Below are 21,306 nucleotides of genomic sequence, written 5' to 3' on the forward strand. Positions count from 1 at the left end.
TGCAAAACTTTGCCCTTGTTTTGAAGTGCACACTTAAAACAATTCCTAAAACTACTACATCGAAGAGAGTGAACATCTTCAATGCTCTCATGTACACATTGTCCAACAGCTTTTCAAAAATGGTTATACTGATCTATTGTCTTTATAGTGGTAGCAGTTTGATACACAGAAAAGGCTATTGTGTTGTTTTCATTTGAATTTCTTTGACTATAATTCATTGGACCTTTTCAGTATAATCCTTAAACATTCTGTGTCGTTCCTTTTGTGGATTGTTGATAACCTTGCCTATTTTGATGCTAGATTGGTGCGGACATTAGCCATGGCGGCACCTATACAGGGTCAGCTGTGGAGTGTGTGAAGTTCAGTGCCAGGAACAGTGGTTTACAGTGTTTTCATAAAATATTAACCTCGTCTCAGCCTGGTTTCTTTCATGCTCAGAGGCCGTGAGCTCATTTGCATAGCTGGCAAGGTAAAAATAACTTCAGAGCTGAAAAGAAAGATCATTGCCATCAAGTGAAACTGGACCCTGGGTGCCAGCCCTTCTGCAAGGGCAGCAGTCCTTCGTCTAGACTCCATTATTAATAACCGCACTCCATTGTTCCTTATAAATAGAAAAAGACTGTCTTTTGTATTCCTCTCTGAGAAAATGGCCATGCAACTTAGCTCTTCTGCTAGGTGAGTAACCACTTGATTCCTGCAACAACTTAGTGTTTTATTTATTCACGATGAAAGTAGAATTAAAACCACTTACTTTAGGCCCTGGCTCAATGGCTCAATGGATAAAATGTCGACCTGACATGCCATAGGTCACAGGTTCAACCCCGGTCAGGGCACATACAAGAAACAATCAGTGAGTACACAACTAAATGGAACAACTAAGTGAAATGATGAGCTAATGCTCCTCTCTCTCTTTCTCCCTCTTCCTCTCTCCCTTCCCCTCTTTCTCTCAAATCAATGGAAAAATAAATTTTGAAAAATTTAAAAACCACTTACAATTGTACATGCTTACATATCCCTGTTAAGTAGATCTGGTCAACAATTAAAGAGCTATATTATAGGCACAATTATTTAAATGATTAAAATGGCTTTATATTTTCTATATCCCAAATAGGTGGAATGGGATATGATATGACTCAGAAGTACCAGCATGAATTTTGGTTTAATGACACTAACAAGTAAAAAGCATTTTGTTTCCTCTGACAGATGGCTTGGGTTCATCCGGGTGCTCTGTAGACGGGTGATGTTTTAGAGCAACTTTACGGCTGCCTCTTTGTCAGGCGCTGTAATTGTAGGTTTGTCTTCTGTGCAAGTATGGGAAATTATCTGGGTATTTTTTTAAATACCTGTCATTCTAGAAGACAGATGGAATCTGTCTGCCACACAAATCAATCTCCCTGGCATTGTAGGCAGAACTAGGAAAGAGGAACAATGGACAAATATACTTTTTCTAAAATTTATGGATCCATGATTTGTCTGAAAGAGTCACTGATTTGAGAAGGTTTTATAAAAAGCAAGTAGATTCTTTCAGCCAGATATTTCCCAGACATTAGAAAAAAATGGGCCCCGGCTGGTTGACTCAGTAGGTAGAGTGATGGCCCAGTGTGCGGCTGTCCTGGATTTGATCCCTGGTCAGGGCACACATGAGAAGTGACCATTTGCTTCTCTCCCTACTCTCTCCCCCTCTCTACCCCCGCCCCTCTCTCGTCTCTCCCTCTCCTTCTCTCTCTCCCACAGCCAGTGGCTTGACTGGTTCAAGCATCAGGTCCAGATGGGGGTTACCAGGTGGATCCCTGTCAGGGTGCATGCAGGAATTTCCACTCTATCTCCTCTCCTCTCACTTAAAAAAAAAAAAGCCTCCTATTCCGACACACTGTGGGAAGGTAGAATTTTATTATTTAGGTTTTTCTCTTGCTTTGAAGAATCCCTCAGTCAACCTTCCATCCAGTCTTATCCAGCATGCATCAGCTTTTGATGTTTTCAGAAGAAGACTCTGGCTCTCTCCAGGATCTCGATGTGTATAGCATTTCAGTTTTTCTGAAGCTGACGAGAGTAATGTGCAAGAAAAAAAAAGCTTGCCCATTCTTTAATTGGTATATTGGCTCCATGCCAGGGGTATGGTTCTGAACTGTTCAGTGTTTTTCATGTATTTTATTTAGTTCTTGTCTGGCCATGCCAGTTATATCAACTTTTCCTTTGCTTTTTTACCTGGATAGTTTTGTCTGGACAGAATAGGTGAGTGGGTCATTGTGAGTGACCGAAACTGAGCTTGGACTGCTCTTAGCAAGGAAGGCTTTTCAAGGAAGGGGTGTCTCACAGAACCATCATGTTGAAGAATGTCAGGAAGTGGCCGGGCTTCAGGAACTGCGAGCTCAGGGTGCTGGTTCCAGCAGACGTCCTCCTTCTTTCATTCCTCCTGATCTCCAGAGAGTCAGCTTACTTCTCTCTCCCTGTAGCCAGCTTTGTTCTGTGATAGAAACATGATCGATGACGACTCCTGAGGCCTTTTGTGTCATTGCCTTAGCTTTGGACAGAGATCAACCAAACTCTGCCCAAATATTCCAGGGGAGGAACCTCGCTGTCCCTGAATCTGTTAACCAGCCAGTGACGTCACATAAGACCATTGCAGTTTGTGACAAGAATGGTGGGGATGGAGAGTGGTTGTCAGAGGAAGAGGAGGTCCTGACAGTAAAAACAATCGGTGGCCACTGCATGCAGGTGATGCTGGATTCCACAGCTGGTCTCTGTGATCGGGTACTGGAGTTCACCAGTGCGTTCTTCTAATGAGGCCAGCATTCGGGGCTTGGCCCTCACGTGGGTAATGAGCTGTGTTCTGTGCCTCAGCTGGGTTCTGTCCCTGACTTGCCATCTCACAAATGCTCATTCCTGGTCCTGAGGGAGACCTGGGGAGAGAAAGTGTGTAGGTGGTAGATTACCAGAAATCCCTCACTGCTACTAGCAAAACAACTCAAAGAACATGTATTTATGTCAGCGAGTTCTTATAATGTGGGATTTCCCTCTCCAGCAATTCTCCATCTTTGCCAACTCTCGGAAGCACAGTTTTGGTAACATTCATATGATGCTGCAATCAGAGGACACCATAATGCTCTGCAGAGAGGCGGCTCTGTGGTCGTCCTAGAGAAGGCATTTGTCAAATATATGTGCCTTCGGGATATATTTCTAGCCATTAGCCATTATCTTTTGTAGTTACTGAAAGCGCTCCAAATTTAGAATCTAAATTTCTGGGTTTGAGTCTCAGTTTGACCATTTACTGTCTTAGTGACCTTGGGCTAGCCAATTTCTCTGTCTGAGCTTTAATTCTCAAACTTATAAGGTGGGGAATAATGGTATCTCTATGGAACAGGGCTATGGAAACTGTAAAACAACAATGATGTGTTTTTCTTTCCATCATTATCATTATCACCATCACCATCATCATCATCGTCATTGTCATTTCCTGGACCGGTATGACAATGATAGAATTTCTACCCATCACTTGACATTTCTCTTTGCTGTGTCTGAGTAAATAATCAGGGACTTTTTTTATAAAAAAAAAAAAAAAAGAAAGAAATCCAGGACCATTGGTAGGAATTCAACCTTTGTTTCCATTACACTGAGGTTAAGCAAATAAAATCCTCCTTTGTACATGTCTTTGTTCTTAACTTTGCATCATCTGGGGAAAGTTCTTTTGGATTAAGGCTTCCTTTGGAGACATATTGGGGTTAAGCTTCATGCAACCCCAAATTATGTTTAAAAGAGAAGACAGAAGGGCATTTTCATCATTGCTGCCTGCCCCTCAAAACTGTGACTTGTGGCTGGGGGTTCATGCTGGCAACCTTCTCATTCCTGCCTGAGAGGGGCTGTGTGTGTCTCTCCTGGAGTGCAGAGGTACTAGGTATACAACACGTGCATTGTGTTTAATCAGGCTGTGGCTCAGTTTGAAGGAATCACTAACTGAGAGGTTCTCTTACAGTAGTGCTTCTCAACCAGCGGTGCCACCCAGAGGACATCTGACAGTATCTGGAGACATTTTTAGTCTGAATAGGCTGGAGGGGGAGGGATTGGGGCAGGGGTTACTGCATCTAGTGGGGAGAGGCCAGGGATGCTACTAAACATTGTATACTGCACAGGACAGCCCCTCACAACAAAGATCTGGTCTCAGCCTCCACTCCTTGGTGTGACGGGGTCTGATTGCTGACCTTACTTTGGGTGGGAAAGAAAAGAGAATTTTTAGACCATGACTTTTATTTTCCTCAAAGACATAGTTTGAGACCACTTTATATACACTAAGATTCTCATGAACCTCACTCAATTGGGAACCCCATTTTAAATTCCAAACACGGTTGCCTCACCTTTGTTAAATGCAGAACCACTTATTTCTTTCTGGAAAGGGCACGGATCTTTATTGGAAAGGGACAACTTGACCTGCCCTGCTTCCCATTCTCCTAAGAAATATTAGGACTTCCTGGCCAAATTTTTATTTTTTTAAAAGTAAATGGTTGTCAAAGGGGAGGGGGGTTGGTTTATGGGAATAAAAAAAAAATGTGGAGGGACAAAAAAATAAAAGAGAGAAAAGTAATAGATAATAAAAACCCCAATCAAATATTGACTTAAACCAAATATAAAATAATGGGTATAGTCATAAGATTATTTATTGTTTGTAGGCTTAGAAATAAGTCCATGCTCTGCTTTGGCTATGTATTAGCCCAGACACAAGCCCAAAACACACACACACACACACACACACACACACACACACACACACACACACACCCCCCGAGCCAGAAAAAGCTATCTCATGACAGTTTTGAAGTCGGTGGTTAGGTGTGTAATCTCTAAGACTGCCCATTCAGGAGGAGGGTGAGATGCCGAGATTGGGCTCTCTCCTGCTGTCTGTCTGCGCTTCTTGGAAAAGTGTTAAAATCTTTCAAGGCAAACTATCTCATTATTCTGGGAAAGCATCAAAGAGCCGCAGGGTGCTATTAGAGCAGCAACTCATGTCGGTCCACTCTGTCTTCCTTGGAACAGTCTATCTGGTCTCTGTATCCAGGATTTTCAAACTGTGGGTCAACTCCATTAGAGAGTCATGAAATCCACTTTGATGGTTGCAACCAGCACTTAAGAAAAAGATAGGAAGAATTGAAGGGAAAATATGAGTATATCACACGTAGAAAAAATATTATGTTGTAAAGAATGTATAATTAGGTATGTTTATGTATCCTGGCTTGTGGTGTAAAGTATATTTTCTACTGTAGGCTATGATCAAAAAGTGTTTGAAAATTACTTTTTTACATCAACCTTCTTCTTAAAGCATTGTCCCCATTTTACAGATTAAAAAAACAACAACAACAAAAAATCTATAGCTCAGAGAGGCCAGTGCATAAGGGCAGACAATCAGTGTGATTGGTGAAACTGGTATTTGAAGCCAATCAGTGAGAGCAAGTGCTTACCTACTTTCTCAGAATCCTAGTTCAAGGCTCTTTTGATTGTAACTCCTCCCTAAGGACAGGTAGATGTCCTCTGGTTTCTGAAGTCTGGACCATATTATTTAGGCAGGGAGAAGGGGCAAGGGAGGGGGATTTCAGACAAGAGGGAGGCTGGAGAGTAACAGGTGAATCTAAGAGATGTGTTCAAGTAGGGAAAATAGTAGAAGACATGAAGGAACCAACCGCCTATGGAAAACTTTTTAAAAAGAAATTTATTGATTTTAGAGAGAGTGGAAAGGAAAGAAAGGGAGACAGAAACATCAGTCTGTTCCTGTATGTGTCCTGACTAGGATCAGACCCACAACCTTTGCTTGTAGGGATGATGCTCTAACGAACTGAGCTATACAGCCAGGGCTCTATGGGACCCTTTTAAGTGGACACAACAACTCAGTTATGTTGCCAATCCATGGGAATGATAGCATGACTCAACTCTGTTGGAAATCCACCTTGAATTAGACCCCTTCCCATGTCCTCTTGGTCTCATAATATAGGCTGGTTAAACACTTCACACCCTTTGCTAGTAAATCAACCCTTTTCCACAGATATGAAGGAATAACTTGCCTTTTGAATGCTAATATGGTCCCCCCCCTCAGGATTTATACGAGCAGAGACAAAACAAGTTGTTCTGGAGTTCAGGAAGAAATCCAGGACCTGATGTTAGCAGACCCCTGGCTTGTGTCTCTCTCAGGAGAGAATTTGCCCATCAGTTTAGGGCTGGGGTTAACAACTGGGAGGAAGCACTGTACTTGGTTGTTTCTGCTCACCACGTAAGTGGAGTTGCCAGATTTAGCAACTAAAAATACAGGATGCCTAGTTACATTTGAATTTCAGGTAAACAAGGAATAATTCTAGTGTAATATTTGTATAATGCTTCAGGGTACTTTCAGTTGCGGAAGTGTACAGGAAAATACACCCGTGCAAAAAGACGTGAATTGACAAGGTGGCTTTAGACAGAACCCCAAAGTCTAAAGGATTGCTGAGCTGAAGAATCCTTTGGGTGACTATCCCGGGGAGAGACCAGTCTTGATTGTAATTGCCGAGAACCTCACTTCCATCATCTGCCCTGCCATGTCACTGTTTTGATGGTCACGACCCAGCCTCAGGATCAGAACAGCCTTCATTCTCTTCTCACCGACTGACAACTATAAGCAGGAACCTTAGATGTCTATCAGAAAACCACTTTTGAACATTTATAGCATGCGGAACATTGCATCTATGCTGCTGGTGGTTAGAGGTTCATATTTTTTCCCTGGCTGTCCTGCGCTTTTTGGTGGGGGGTGGGTTAAGTAGTAATTAAGCGCCCACCTCTCTGTTTACGGAGCTCTCCGCCAGGCTCTGAGCTCACGGCGACACAGGGAATGGGAAACACAGCCCCCGCTCCTGAAAAGCACACACTTGTGCCTCTTGGAATGGCAGAGAGCCTAGGCTTTTATTAACTCGGGATTGGAGTTACCCTCAGTGGCCTCACTCTGAGTTTGTGGTGTGTGTGTCTCTTCATGGGTGTATACGCAGATTCTGCGGCAGCCGCCACCTGAGGTGCACGGAGCCTCCCACCCTGCGTGATTGGTGGCAAGTCTGTGGGAGGTTGTGGGTTGTGGCCTTGGAATGAAGGGAACCAAGTTCATGGCTTATTTGGGGAGCAAACATTGTGGCCTTGGTATTGTTATTTTAGAAACACGCTGGGCTAAGGAACGGGAGCTGTCCAGTGCTGAGGAGACATCCAGCTGCTAGCAGGAGGGAACTGACTTCCACACCTGGTCTTGCTGTTTATAAGCAATTTTGTTCTTTTTCTGAGCCTCAGTTTCCTCTCCCATGAAATGGAGGCAATAGCAACAGGAGAGTAATTTTGAGGATTTCATGGGATAGCATATTTGAAAATGCTGGCCGATAGCACTATATTTGTCACTGAGGTGTTTCCCATTCTCTTAGGACTCTCTTTGTGGTGAATTACGATCACTTCATTTCTATGTCTGTCTGCTTCCACTCGACTGAGGGCCAGGGCCTTTCCTACAGTTCTTTCTCCCCTAGGCTCCTGCCTCGGCCTGGTACCTCTGAGGCCCAGCACTGTCCTGAGCTGTACCTAGTGGGGTTTGGCTGGGAGGCAAGCGTTTGGATTTTGAGTCTCCCCCCTGCCCTCCCTCTTTCTACAACTCTCCTACTGAAGGTGGGCAGATCCCGTCCTGTGGATCTGCTGGAGAGCAGGGGTCTTAGACTATGGTCAACCATCCCCATTAGACTCTAGAACGCTCAAGGTCAGATTCCAGCACGCTCCTGTGTGGTCAGACAGACATGGGTTTGAGTAGCACCCCAGCTGTGCTCTTTGCTGTTTTCATTGGTGAGTTCTAGGATTTCTGTGGTGGTTTCGGACATTTCTTACTTTCATCAGTGCAGTTCGATCACTCAGTCATCCCTTAAGCAAGCACCTCTTACTTGCTAGACTCTGGGCTGGTGGTTAGAGGTTCATATTTTTGAACTGGGCTGGGTGTGGGGACATAGCAATGGGGAAGACTGTCTCCACTTGAGGTGTTCCAGATCCCGTGGAGGAGACAGGCGAGAAAACAAGAGAATTTCTCTGTCAGTTAGCCGATAAGGACAATGATGGTGGTGGGCACAGAATGTTATGGATGCAGGGCCCTTTTCCTCAATTATCTTTTCCCCCTAAGAATCCCGTAACTCCTGCTTCTAACAGGTGGATGAGGGGCCGAAATGTAATTCCTATCCTCAAGGGTGATTTGACCACTGAGAGTTAGGGAGCAGCCAATGGCCAGAGTGCCTCAGCTAAAGGTTCAGTAGACAGCCCCCTGCACTGGAAGAAAATGAAGTTCAAGTGCAGGGAGCACAGGCTGCAGGTGGCTTGGGGCTGGCCGAACTGGGGCTTGGAGGCCTTGGGGAGCAGGTCAGTCCAGCCGAGGGCTGCACTCAGTGCAAAGATCCCAGACCTATCTCCTGGCTGGCCACGTGGGCCCCTGCAGCAGATACCCTGTCATTACTTCTCGCTTTCAGGTTAGCCTTACTTACTCCCATCCTTTTTCCCGGGTGAGCTTTCTTCTCTCTCTGACATTGCTTCTCCGCTAGCTTTTATGTCTTCTCGTTCTCCCTCTTGTTTTCTTTCACGCTCATTTCCCTCTCCCTCTAACATAGTTTCTCTCTCTACATTTGTGCCATTTCACCTTTTCATTTTGTCTCCCTGCCCCCACCTCCATGTTCTGACATTCATCCCATTCAACCCTTGTGACATTATGAAAGAGCATCTCAAGGTGTGGCTGAGTGTCCTGGGAAACAGAACTCTGGGTTCTGAGCCGGCAAGATTCTTCTTGCTCTACGTAAGACAGAGCGAACGAGAACCAGAGGGAGGCAGAGTCCGAGTTCAGGGCTCCTTTCCCTGTTAGCAGCGTTGGCTGGACAACGCCCTGTTTCCTGCTGTGCCAGTTCCCTAGCTCCGCTCCTATCCTGCATGTTTCTCTTTATCTCTTTCCTTTTTAAAAAAAAAAAAAAATTCTGTCCTATTTTCCATGTTTCTCCTTTGATCTTTTTGGTTTCTCCTTACTCATTAGAAATTCTATCACTCCCCTCCCTAATTTCCCTCCTTGGCCTTAGTAGGTGGAGTCAAATGAGGGGTCGGAGACCCTGTTCCCCGAGTCCCTCCTCTTCAGACCCAGGCATGGAAGTTGGGGTTGGGAGAGGCGGAGATAACTTGGGAACCTCCCCTCGCCCCTGAGAGTCCCTGTGAGAGTAAGGATTATTTTAATTTTTATTTTGAGGTTGGATTAGTTTAGAATTACAGAATCTTAAAGTTCAAAGAAATCTCTCTTGGTCTAAAATACCCTTCAGCTCAAATAGGAACCCTCTTAACTTTTTAAGAGATAGTTCTGCAGTCTGTTCTTGAGTGCCTTTAATGTCAGGAAGCACCCCACCACATAGAGCAATCTGCGGCGGTATTGGCCAGCTCTCCTTGTATCGGGATGATTGTTCATGGGGACTACGTCCTGGATCTGTGCGCTTTGTTCCTATCGACTCTGTGTCTGTGCCTTAGAAATGTACAGCAGACGCCTTTAACCACGTTCTCTTTCAAGTACTGAAGGCACTTCAGGTATCTTCTTCAATACTTGAAACATTTCAGAAGGGTGCTACCTAAAATAATTAAGTGAAATGAAGTATTCTTGGCACCCTTTGACAGTATAGATAACTCAGTTTTCTAACTGACTCATTCCCGATGGTACCAGATCGCTGAAGTTGTCCCGGAGAGGTTCTCAGGGAGCACAGGGAGCCATCCCACAGAGAGAAGAGTAAAATCAGACAGCAACACCCAGTTTATTGATGTTTGTGTCAGATGTAATGTCTGTTTTGTGCATTGTAGTATACAGACCACTCCTGGTAGTCAATACCGTGTCATTTGATTTTCATACCTAGGCCCTGGTACTCCCCCATTCTGCAGATGAGGAAAGTGAGGCCGCTGGAGGTTGATTGACCTTCCTCAAGTCACCCGATTCTCAAGGGCATGAATCAGGCCGTACCCCCCAGTTCTTTTGACTCTGGGCCTTTTGCTGTGTCTTTCATTAATACTTAAATGTCTTTGTTGCTCCAAAGTATCTGCAGTGTCGTGGGATTACATGAAATAAATTGTTGCCTCAAGACGAGGAACTTAGTGTTCACAATCTAATAGAACTTTTATGGAATTTTGGTGTGTGTGTGTGTGTGTGTGTGTGTGTGTGTGTGTGTGTGTTTCTGGATATAGCTGTGAAAGGTGGAAAAATGGAAGCAAAGAAACCAAATCCAGGTCACATAGTGATATCGGACAATTCTATAAAAATACTGTATGGGGATCAGTCAAGTTATTCCCTAATTATACGCATCCACGTGATTGATTTGTCTAGTAAAAATTCTCAGTATCAAGGTGGAGAAGAGTGAGTTACTCCTTTACTGCAATTAATCCAGAGAAATCCCCTGAAGAAGATAAGAGACAGAGGAATCTAAGAAAAATTTAAAATAAAAGACGTGAGGGCTTTGGTGTCTTGGAAAGCGGGGACGGAGGTTTGCAAGAAGCAGAGAGGAACGCAGGGAACAGGAATGGGACAGGTGCTGGGGACCTTGTGTTTTACTCATGATTTGGAACTAGGATTGCAATAAGGTGGTAAATTTTCCTTCTTCACAAAGTGGAATCCATGTGGCTAAATTTAATCCCGCTGGTAACCCCTGGTGACTCACCCCAGCCCAGGTGCGCCCACACGCAGCTAACCCAGCTCTGTGTGCCTTCCGGGGGGGATCCTTCTTTAACCCAGCTTTCCCTGTGGGACGGGCTGGGGGACGAGCCAGACCCTGGTTACCTTGACCCTCTCTGTCTTCATCTGCAGCATCCTGGCCACTGCGGGAACCCACTTCAACACCCATGTGGACCTGAGGACCCTCCGGGCCGTGCGTGTCCTGAGGCCCCTGAAGCTCGTGTCAGGGATACCCAGTGAGCACCGTCTTTCTTCTTCCTACTCTGCTAATAGCTTCCCTGATATGTCCTCAGCCAGATCCAGGTCTCAGAGAATGTGGGATAAACAAGGAACAGTATCTCCAGGGAGTCAGCCCCAGGGGTAATAAATAGTGTGGATACAGCAACCTGACACAACATCGCATTTTTAAATTTAGCAGCTTTTCTTTTTTTTTTTTTTTTTTTTTTTTAAGTTTAAAAGATAATGAAAGATCTTTATGGAGACTTTGGAAAATACAAAAAAAAATGATATACTATGAAAATGGAAAGCACTCATTATCCTATCAGAAATAACTTTTAACATTTCAGTATATTTTTTTCCTGTGCATTTTTTAAATACGATCGCAATTATACTGTATATAATAAAGTTTTAGATCCTGCCATAAGTATTTGATTTTCCTGACATTCAAAATTCTACAGAAGTCTAATTTTAAAGCCTATATTATTATAATCCGTCATATGGGCCGTGACTTATTTAGCTACGGCTGTGTTGCTGGATATTTAGATGACTTCTAGTTTGTTTGTTTTTTTTCCCCCAAGTAGAAATAGTGCTGCGGCAAACATCTTTTTTACCTCACTCTTACTCACATTTTTTGATTATTGTCTTCGGCTAGAATCCTAGAAGTACAGTTTCTGGGTCGGAGAATGTGGTTGTACTAAACTTGCTTACAACAGCGATGGGGAGAACCGGGTCAGAGACGGAATGAATGACCGGGAATATAAGTTTTGTCTCTTGCTCTTATAGGATTATAGCCTAGCAGGGCTTGGGACCAGTTCCCCTTAGGAAACAAGCACCCTATAATAAGTTTAATCTCTAAGAGGAATCCGGAGGAGGACATGGGTGAAACAAACGAGGGAGGGGTGGCAGGCATGTAAGAGATCAGGGCGAGGAGGAGGAAGAGGAGGAGGAAGGGCTGGATCCCTGGGGGAAGTAGGGAGTGGCAGTGTGGGCTTGACCGGTCCTGGTCCTCCCTGTGGGAACTGTCCTTATCATTTCAGGGCCAGTGGCTCTCTCCCCTCCAAGCCTTGCCCTTCTCCTCCTGGGAGAGGGGAAACTGAGTCCCCTCTGGCGGATGGTGCTAAGCGAGGCTGCATTTGTCATTCTCTTTTCTGTCCTCCAGGCCTGCAGATCGTGCTGAAGTCCATCATGAAGGCCATGGTGCCCCTCCTGCAGATCGGCCTCCTGCTCTTCTTTGCCATCCTGATGTTCGCCATCATCGGCTTGGAGTTCTACAGTGGGAAGTTGCACCGCGCATGCTTCATGAACAATTCAGGTAAGATCGCTGGTTCCTGTCTCTGGCTTCTTCTCCCCTCAGGTCACTGGGGTTATTTCAGGGCGTTAATTAGAGACTGCTTGGGATATTCTGTTCTATCCCAACGCTACCAATAGAACTAGAAACTTCCTAGTCAGAAACATTTGAGGCACAGCCAGCCTGGACTAAACATCCCCACTGGACACTGATGATTGCAAAGCAAATAACCTCCTAGGTTGTGCAGTTGGAGGATTTCAAACAGGAGGTCTCAGCTCCGCCGTCCCATGGTGGAGAGCTATCAGAATGCATGTCAGAAACTATCCATCTGGAGAAAGACCCTTTGTGCAATGGCTTCTTTAGCCCACAAGCCAGTGAGACCTAGGAGTCCAGAGTTTTTCCTTCATGGTTCATCTCATGGCCTTCCTCCCTCTCTACTGTGACCCTCACACAGTGTGGCGGGACTGAGGCAGCTCTGAGCGTGGCTTGGCAGGGGTGCTTGGGAGACTGGTGGGGTGCACAGACTCCCAATAATTCTCATCAATTTGTACTTCATTTTTTCTTTAAAAGTTGAGTAGAGTGGCCCTTGGAAGAAAGGGGATGGGGATGAGGTTGAAGAAGCCCAATTAGTCGCCATGTTTTCTTTTTAAATCAAAATAATCTTCAAAGGACACCTTTCACTGTAGATTTTGATTTTTTATTTTGTCTTTTATTTAAGACCAGGAATTTAGGCCCGGAAAAAAAAAAAGAGTTAAGACTCACCAAAGGGACTATCGTTTATGATTGTCCCCAAGAGTCCCAGAGAGAACTTCAGGTCTATCCTGGAATCTGAAGTTTAGAAATTCAGTAAGGTTCTGCTTTCCCTTCAGACCTTTCTGTGTGGCTCTGTCCCATAAATTCCTGGTACACAAGTGAGGGCAGAGGCTACAGCCTGTGGACAGTTGGGGGTGGGGGCCGTATGGAGGAGTGGCTTCACTTTCAGCGGAGGTTGGAAACACTGGGCTGAACACATGGTATGCGAGGTGTGAGGTGTAGAGAGGCCAGAGAAGGGAGGGAGCCTGAGACAACGAGGGACACGTCTTGCATGCTTGTGGCTCTCGGGGTCATTTCCAGCTCCTGCTAAACACCATGTGGTTTGTCCCCCACCCTCCAAATGTGCCTGCAGGTATTCTAGAAGGATTTGACCCCCCTCACCCATGTGGCGTGCAGGGCTGCCCAGCTGGTTATGAGTGCAAGGACTGGATCGGCCCCAACGACGGGATCACCCAGTTTGATAACATCCTTTTTGCTGTGCTGACTGTCTTCCAGTGCATCACCATGGAAGGGTGGACCACCGTGCTGTACAATGTGAGTAGAGGGGGCGAGGGGCTGGAGCAGGAGGGCAGGAAGGTGGCCTGAGGCTTCTGGCATTGTTTGGGCTGGTTAGTCCAGGGAAAGGGAGGGCTGAGGATGTGTATGCCTGTGTGTGAGCATGCGTGTTCTTGCGCCGCACGTGTGTGTGTGTGTGTGTGTGTGTGTGCGCGCGCGCGTGCACGCGTGTGTGCGTTCTCAACCATGGGAAATTTTAGCCACTCTTGTCTGGCCTTTTGCTAAGTGGAAATATACAGCTTCTTAATGCAGGCAATTATACCCCATATTGGATGGATGAACAGCTAGTTAAATTAGATCAACCCAGCAGTTAGAGTATGTTCTGTGACAGGTTTGACATGGTGATGGAATTCAGTGAGGGATACCAAGCGGCATATATATTTCTTGGTTACTGTCTTCCAAGAGCTTACCATTGGCCTGGGAAGATATTACAGCAGTTCTCAATCCTGGCTGCACATTAGAATCAGCTGGGAGCTTTAAAAATTTACACCCCCTGGGCTCTACTCCAGACAGATTAAGTAGGAATAGCTAGGGGTAAAGGCCTGTTATTGATTTTTTTTTCTAAAGCTTCCTAGCTGATTCTAATATTCAACTACTGTCAAGAACCACTGACTGCATTATAGGTACATAAGAAACGTGCTTAATTGTAAGACTCACTAGGGATGCTGGTGGAAAATTCAGATTTGCAGGCCTTTTCTATGCAGGGTTTGATTTTGTGTCACTCTGAGTAGATGATGCGCTTCTTACCAGTGCCCCTTGTGATTCACCTGATAGATATGTTGGCAAGGTTCTGAGGTGGCGCATATGACCAGACTGTCTGACTGCCTGTCAGAGATGCTAGGGGATTCCTGCCAGGGGACAGAAGTTAGACAGGTGACCACTGAAGTCTCTTCTGCCTCCTGGAGTCTGATTTGATCAAGCTATGAAAGGCATGGTGTAGGTCTAAGTTCTAAAGTAAGTCAGGGCTGGGGGTGGGTATGATTTGATGCATAAGGCACATGGGTGGGCAAAGCCATTGGGGCAGGTGGCCTTTGTCTCTATAAGTAGGTGCTTTTCAGCCAGCCCACCCTCAGGCAGATACCTTTGGAACGATCATTCCTTTTGTACTCCCATAGCCTGGCTTAACCTTAAGGTGCCCTCTGTTTCCTTTTAAGCTAATGCTATCTGCATAAAATGTTTAGGGTAGGGCCCAGTGTGGCCTATACAAAGCCCCCTTTAGAAGGAGCTATGGACCTAATCTGTACTGGAGGGAAAGGAAGTGTTCCATCTCAGGAGAGATGCCACCATAATGCAATGCCTATGGAGCCCAGATTTGCATAGAGCCTATACCGGTCTGTGCTTCATAAATGTCCATTGCTAACCTGGATCCATCTCCCTACGGCTGAGCATGGCAGGACAGAGCTTGCAGAAAGCAGCCACAGGCTGTTGAGCTAGAACTCTAAAAGGCAGTGAAGAAGTGCCAAGGACTGGCTTATGCCCAGCAAGCCCAGGGGTTACGTGTGACCTACAAAAACCTTGAGGACATTCTGGGATTCTCACCAGTTGTGGTGGTTGGGGGGGCAGGAAGGAGGGAAGGAAGGCAAGATTGATGAGTGCTGTCACTCCTCATTTGAGATGTGAAGGGTGTCTTGAGGCCATGTCACTCAGATTAGCCAAGTGCTTCTGAAAATTACAGCACTGGCCCCACAGTGGCAGGTGTCATTTGTGGGGCTCTGGGAGTGATGTATTTCAGTTATGTGTAGATTCACCTAAGTGATGTGATAAATGCATTGAAAACCTGAAAGGACAAGTGTTGCTTTTGAAGATGCCAGTAGGATCTGTTGGTCCTCTAGAGCCAAGGCTCAGAGGGTAGTGAGACAGGCAGGGATATAGCTGGAGAATCACTTGTATTAGTTCCTTTGTTCGTCCATTCAACCTGTATTAAGTGAGCATCTACTACACCTCAAGCACTGTGCTAGGCATTAAGGACACGGAGAGAAAAAGAATGCCATGATCCCTGCTCTCATGGCGTTATTTTCAAATTCTCATCTCTCCCTCGTTATCTATCCAACATATGTATGGAGGTCACACAAAGGGACAGTGGCCCTGCTCTCCTCTCTAGGTTTGTGCCATGGAGGAAGAGGGCAGAGCAGGTCAAGCTGCAGATCCTCTGAAACCTCTCACTGCATGGGCTCCCAGGGCCACACCCTTACTCCTCCTGACCGCCAGCCCGTCAGCCATTGAACTTCACTTGACTGAGAGCCTCCTGTGGCACCCCTGTGGCTAGATCCAGGCTTGAGGGAGCTAGTTGAGCTGTAGGGCTGGTTTCCAAAAAGTAGCTGGCTGCTCATAGGCACACTGACCTCATGCCCACTTTGAAATGATGTCACTTTCCAAAGCATTGGATCTAGGGGCAGGCCATGGAGCCAGGAGTCAATAGTCATAGTGAGGTGAATGACTACATCTCGATTCGGTTGAAGTTGGGTAGAAAAGGCACCCGTTTTTGGACAGTGGAACTGGAACAGGGACCGTGTCTGACTCTCTAGGAAGAGAGAGAGCCAGCAAAGGCCAGGCTTCATGTGACAGGGACCTGGGGCGTGAAGCATGGCCCAGGCAGGCTGCGCTCTCTTCCAGGGACTGGACATACGTTCTGGAGCTAGGGTTGTCTGGGCACGGGGCTAGAAATATATGGAAGAGTCCCATCATACAAGCTTTTAATGTACACAGATTCAACCATTCAGCTAGGACAGGAAAGAGTCAGGGAGACTGACTGACCTACCAATCCTTGCAATGCGCTTTTGCCCATTGGAAGCGTGAGATTAGAGGTGCCAGGACCTTGGCTGAAAATGGCAGATTCTGGTCATCCGTGTCAACACTACCTGAGTAGTTTTCTTTTTTAAATTTTAATAAGTACTCTGTAAAGGGGGAAAATTAGCATATATATTAGAACTGGTTGCATACCATGGAATGAACGATAAACAACTAGTCAACTTAGTATTATAAATACATGTGTGTATATATGTGTGATACTTTTACAAACAGAGAAACCGCTCACTGTGCATTATCAGCACCACCACCGTAAGATGCTAATGTATCTGTGTTGATTTCTTTTCCCTCCACCCATCTTGGAAGGCCCAATTCATCCAGCTGCTGCCTTTCCTCACGCAGGCCACGAGGAAAAGGGGAACCCCTATTTCCCCGCCCGACCCCTGTTCTAGTCACTAGTGGTAACAAATATGGGAGATTTATTGGTGCCAGTTATACCCAAACCCATAGGAGAACTTTCAAGTTTACACTGGGCATCAAAGCTCTCACAAGCAGACTCAGTTTAATGCTTTTCTGTGTTTGCATCCCCTCTCTGCTACACGAACTCTTCTATAAGCCTCCTGTGACCTTGTGGTGCTCTTCCATTGATTATTATTAACTTCATTTGCATGTGGCTTTTCTCGTTAATAATGCATTATTGTAAGGGGGCAGGAGGGTTCCCATTGTCAGGGCAACCTGGAGTCCTACATGCTCCAGTTAGCGTCTCCCAAAACTTCCACTCTTGGTCAAACTCCAACTGTACTCTTGGCGTCTCTCTTTCTTGTGGTAGAAAGAATGCAACGCAGTCTGTGGTTCTGCTGGCTGCTGCTTCCTGTTTTGACTATCTCTCCAAACAAAGGTCTCTCCAACTTGCAAGCTCTCCCCTATTCTTACTAGTTTCATTCAGGTATTTCTATTGGATAGGAGTTCCTACTCCAGTGCCATACGTTCGTCCTCCGCTCAATACTCTTGACCCCACAGCTGCGAGTGTGGCTCATATATTCACTTCTAACCCTCATCACCTGGATGCGACATGGCACCAAGAACTGGTTTTCTCCTGGTTCTGGCCGTGTTTCTCTGTTGACATTCTGGGTTTGTGTCATCTGCTGTTTGTGCTATGAGGATTACTGTTCGGGTTGCAGAGATTCCTAGTGTCTGTTGGCATTTCCTCTAATCTGTGCTCTTTAAGTCCAGAAGTTTTTTTTATCTGTTTTTCTGTAGCTCGAGCTATTTCTCTCCTCACTTGGTGTTGATTCACTAATGCAGATGCAGATATTTCTTGGAGACGTGTGTGTCTCTAGCTTTGCAGGTATGCCAGCAGTGTCTGTTAGGACTGCTGAGGATGCTCTTTGCTGTTCGGCTGGAAGGGATTTTCATAAACTTTATTGGCTTTTGGCAAGAAGAGGCAACTAGTAGACTGGATGCTTTCTGAGAGTCTTCCTGAGTCCTCAGAAGTCCTTTGGTCTGTAACATGCTCATGGCTCTCTTTTAAGGTGCCTTCTCCCAGCTGCATGTGGTCAATGTTTGTTAAATGGTTAACAGCAACTCACTTTTGCCTCATTGACATTTTGCTTATGTGTGTCATGCCTAAGAATAACACCCTATCCAGAATTGATGAAAAAATGCCACCTCCAACTTCCTGAAGCGTCTCTGGTTTTATAGTATCTGCAGAAAATGCTATTGGTTCTGCAGTCCATGAGACTAGGAATGCATCCCTGAGACTAGGAATGCGTCCATGAGACTAGGAATGCGTCCATGAGACTAGGGAATGCATCCCTGAGACTAGGAATGTGTCCCTGAGACTAGGAATGTGTCCATGAGACTAGGAATGCATCCCTGAGACTAGGAATATGTCCATGAGACTAGGAATGTGTCCATGAGACTAGGAATGCGTCCATGAGACTAGGAATGTGTCCATGAGACTAGGAATGCATCCCTGAGACTAGGAATCTTTGCTTCAGTCTCCCCCCTACACCCCACCTCCTCCATATGCCCTGACAGCAGAACATACTCAAAACTCATTTGAAAAAAAGGGGGCAGGAGCCGCCATTCATCTTATGGTGCTGAGCAACAGGGTGCACAGGTGACCTCAGATCAAGTACATAGTGGGTAAAATGTTTGGATTCCTGTGTCCGGGATCAGTCATGCTCTAGAATAGGCTTTTCTCTCCCCACATCCCTGTCTCTGCTGTCCTGTTCCTGGGTCCTTCCAGAAGTCTGGGACTCTATAATACAGGTGACACTTGGAATTCAATACTAGTGTCTATCTGTGACCTTTATACACAGAGGGGCCGCTAAGTGGATCCTGGAAGGCAGTCCGTCTCCTTTCCCATGAAGGCTGAGAAGTGATGTAGATTGGGAGGAAGAGTAAGAATTGAGTTTGGATGTGAATTTGCGATGCTAATTTGATACGGTGGTGTCAGGAGGGAGCTGGATAAATGAGTTCAGGGTAGAAGTCTAGGCTGGAGTTTTCAGTGTATAGATAGTGTTTAAATCATAAGACTGGAATAAAGAGCAAGGGAGTGAATATCCAACTTGGGAGAGAAGAGGTCCCAGAAGTGAGTTCCAATGTTAAGATGTCCGTGAGTTGAGGAGTTACCAGCGAGGGGCTGAGAAGGAGCAGTAGGGAGCAAGGGTGCAAATCAGGGAGCGTGGTGTCCTGCGGGCCGAGCGGGGAGAGGGCTTCGGGAAAGAGGAGGTAGGGGTGATCACCTGAGTCAATGCCGCCAACGGGTCATGTAGGATAACGGCTGAGAATTCACCATCAGGGCCCAGGAGCAGTCTGAGTGAAGTTGAAGGCCACATGCCTGATTGGAGAAGGTTCAAAAAAGGGTTGGAAACAGTGAGTACAGACCACTGTGTTGAGTTTTGCTTGGAAGGGAAGCAGAGAAAATGGGGCAGGCAGAAAAAGTATCATTTAGTTGCTGCCGAGAATGAACCATTCGAGGTTAAAAAAAAAATCATTGCCAATGAAGGAGGGGGTGGACAGGTGGAGGGGCTACCTCCTAAAGCAGGGGCCGGGACGGGCTCCAGGCATCAGAGCCCATGGGGAGGGCTGGGCTGGGTCGGAGCGCCACACCGGCTCAGCGTTCTGGAAGGAAGGCTGTGGAGGCTGTGACGTGGGCACACAGACGTGGTGATGGGAGCCTGTGCAAATGCTCCCGATGCTTCTGTTTTCTCAATGGAATGGGCAGTAAGGTCCTCAGTGGAGGCTGCAGGGAGGAAAGTGTATGTTTGAGGAGAAGGTGTGAAATGATTTTCTAGGAGGATGACGGAGTAAGTGGAGAGGGACCTGGATGCCCGATAGCACTCAGGACCCATTCGATGTTAGTGGTCGTGAGGTTCCAGTGAGACCCGGGAACGTGGTGTGTTCTCCTCTGGTCACATTTGGCCACTGAAGTTCAGGCAGGACGTCGGTGGAGAATTGGCTTTTGTCAGGATGCTCTTGCCAGGGGAATAAAATAAAATAAGAGGAAATGTCCAGAAAGTGATCTTAGCATAGCAGTGGATTCGAGCGAGGTAGGGAGGAAGTAGGAAGTGAGTTCTGAAACCAAATGTTCTGATTTCTAACTTGATGCTTAGCCTGCCCTGGCCCCTGAGGAAGGAGAATGAGTGTGTGAGTGAGTGAATGAGGGGTGTGTGCGCCCATGTGCACCATGTGCAGAGTAAGCTATGACTGGCATGTTCCACACACCTCCTGAGCCCTCTAAGATTTCCCTCCTGGGCGCCTGGCTTCAGCCCAGTTCAGACCATTAACTTGGGGGAACATGTGGGGACTGACACCCACCAGACCCACCCGCCTTCCTCACTGACACTGCACTCTGTAATCTTGTTTTCCTCCTCGGAATATCTGTATAACTCTTTATTTAAAACGCATCTACATTTGCAGCTCCCGCTCCTGCCTTTGGCAGCCTGTCCTCCTTAATTACTTGTCCTCTCTCTCAACCCCGCCGGGCCCTCCTCTTGGGCCCCGCCCACTGGGCCAGGAGCCTGGTCCACACTGCTCTACTCCCTGGCTCCCTCCAGGGGAAGAAACTGTGGTTTTCTTCCTTTCTCCTTCACGCGTTTTCCCATCCGTAGCTGTCCCCACCCTGAAGTTATTCCTACTCTTTCATATCCATCTTGGTTTCTTAATAATTCGTCAAACCAGCGATGCCATCGTGTTTGGGGTTCATTCCAAATATGCTAAGTTTGCCTCCTGATCGGGTGTCTGAATGTCATACCACGCACCAGGTCTCCAGATCTGTCTGCACGGAGCCATCGGGCTGGCCCGGGTTCCTTTCTTTCAGCCCACGCAAACACGCAGTGTGATACCTGATCCACGACCAGAGGCCTCGGGGGCCTGGCGTCTCACGCGTTCTAAGGCGATGATCTCCCTGTTTTGAGGCAACACCAGGCCAGAGGATTATAGGGCAGGAATTAACTGGGGTGGGTGTTGGTGACTCAGTGGTTGTTTGTTTTGGGCACTCTCCACTGGATCACTCTGGAGCTGAAATCCTTACGGGATCTCAGCCAGACAAGGATGGCACCGTGCCTGTCTGTCTCTGGCACACTGGGCAGGCCAAGAGGTCTCTATTTATTTTTTCCTCAATTTATCATTCAGTGGAAAGTTGTTTATCGAGCACTTCTTTCTGTGTGGCCCCTCTCTGAATCAGTCGGGGGCCGGGAGTATCCTTGCAGACCCCTGAGCTCTGCCGGGGCCGGGTGAACCCGCAGCACCGGAAGGAGGGGGAGGACTCTGTACTTTGAACAGGCGCCCTCATAATTCTGAAGTCACATTGCAATTTGAGAGCCACTGTTCCTCACGACCATATTTCCCAGGCTTGGGGAGGGTGAGCTGGGGTACAGGATGGCCTGCCCCCTCCCCACAAGATGGATTTCTACAAGGTCATACTTTATTTGGTATTTCTCTGATATAAAGTGACTGTTACACAGGGGTATCTCAG

The 21,306-nt window shown here is 46.5% G+C and overlaps 1 protein-coding gene across 2 annotated transcripts in view; it reads left to right on the plus strand.

Moving 5' to 3' along the window:
* CACNA1E (calcium voltage-gated channel subunit alpha1 E) overlaps positions 1–21,306 on the plus strand; it is a 359,312-nt gene that overhangs the window by 142,772 nt on the left and 195,234 nt on the right. For both annotated transcript variants that reach the window (XM_066361678.1, XM_066361677.1), the window contains 3 exons: positions 10,835–10,938; positions 12,081–12,233; positions 13,375–13,556. In XM_066361678.1, the coding sequence (XP_066217775.1) occupies positions 10,835–10,938; positions 12,081–12,233; positions 13,375–13,556 (439 nt within the window). The remainder of the gene's footprint in view (positions 1–10,834; positions 10,939–12,080; positions 12,234–13,374; positions 13,557–21,306) is intronic.

The sequence above is a fragment of the Saccopteryx leptura genome, chromosome 2 (assembly GCF_036850995.1).
Source record: "Saccopteryx leptura isolate mSacLep1 chromosome 2, mSacLep1_pri_phased_curated, whole genome shotgun sequence".
NCBI lineage: Eukaryota > Metazoa > Chordata > Mammalia > Chiroptera > Emballonuridae > Saccopteryx > Saccopteryx leptura.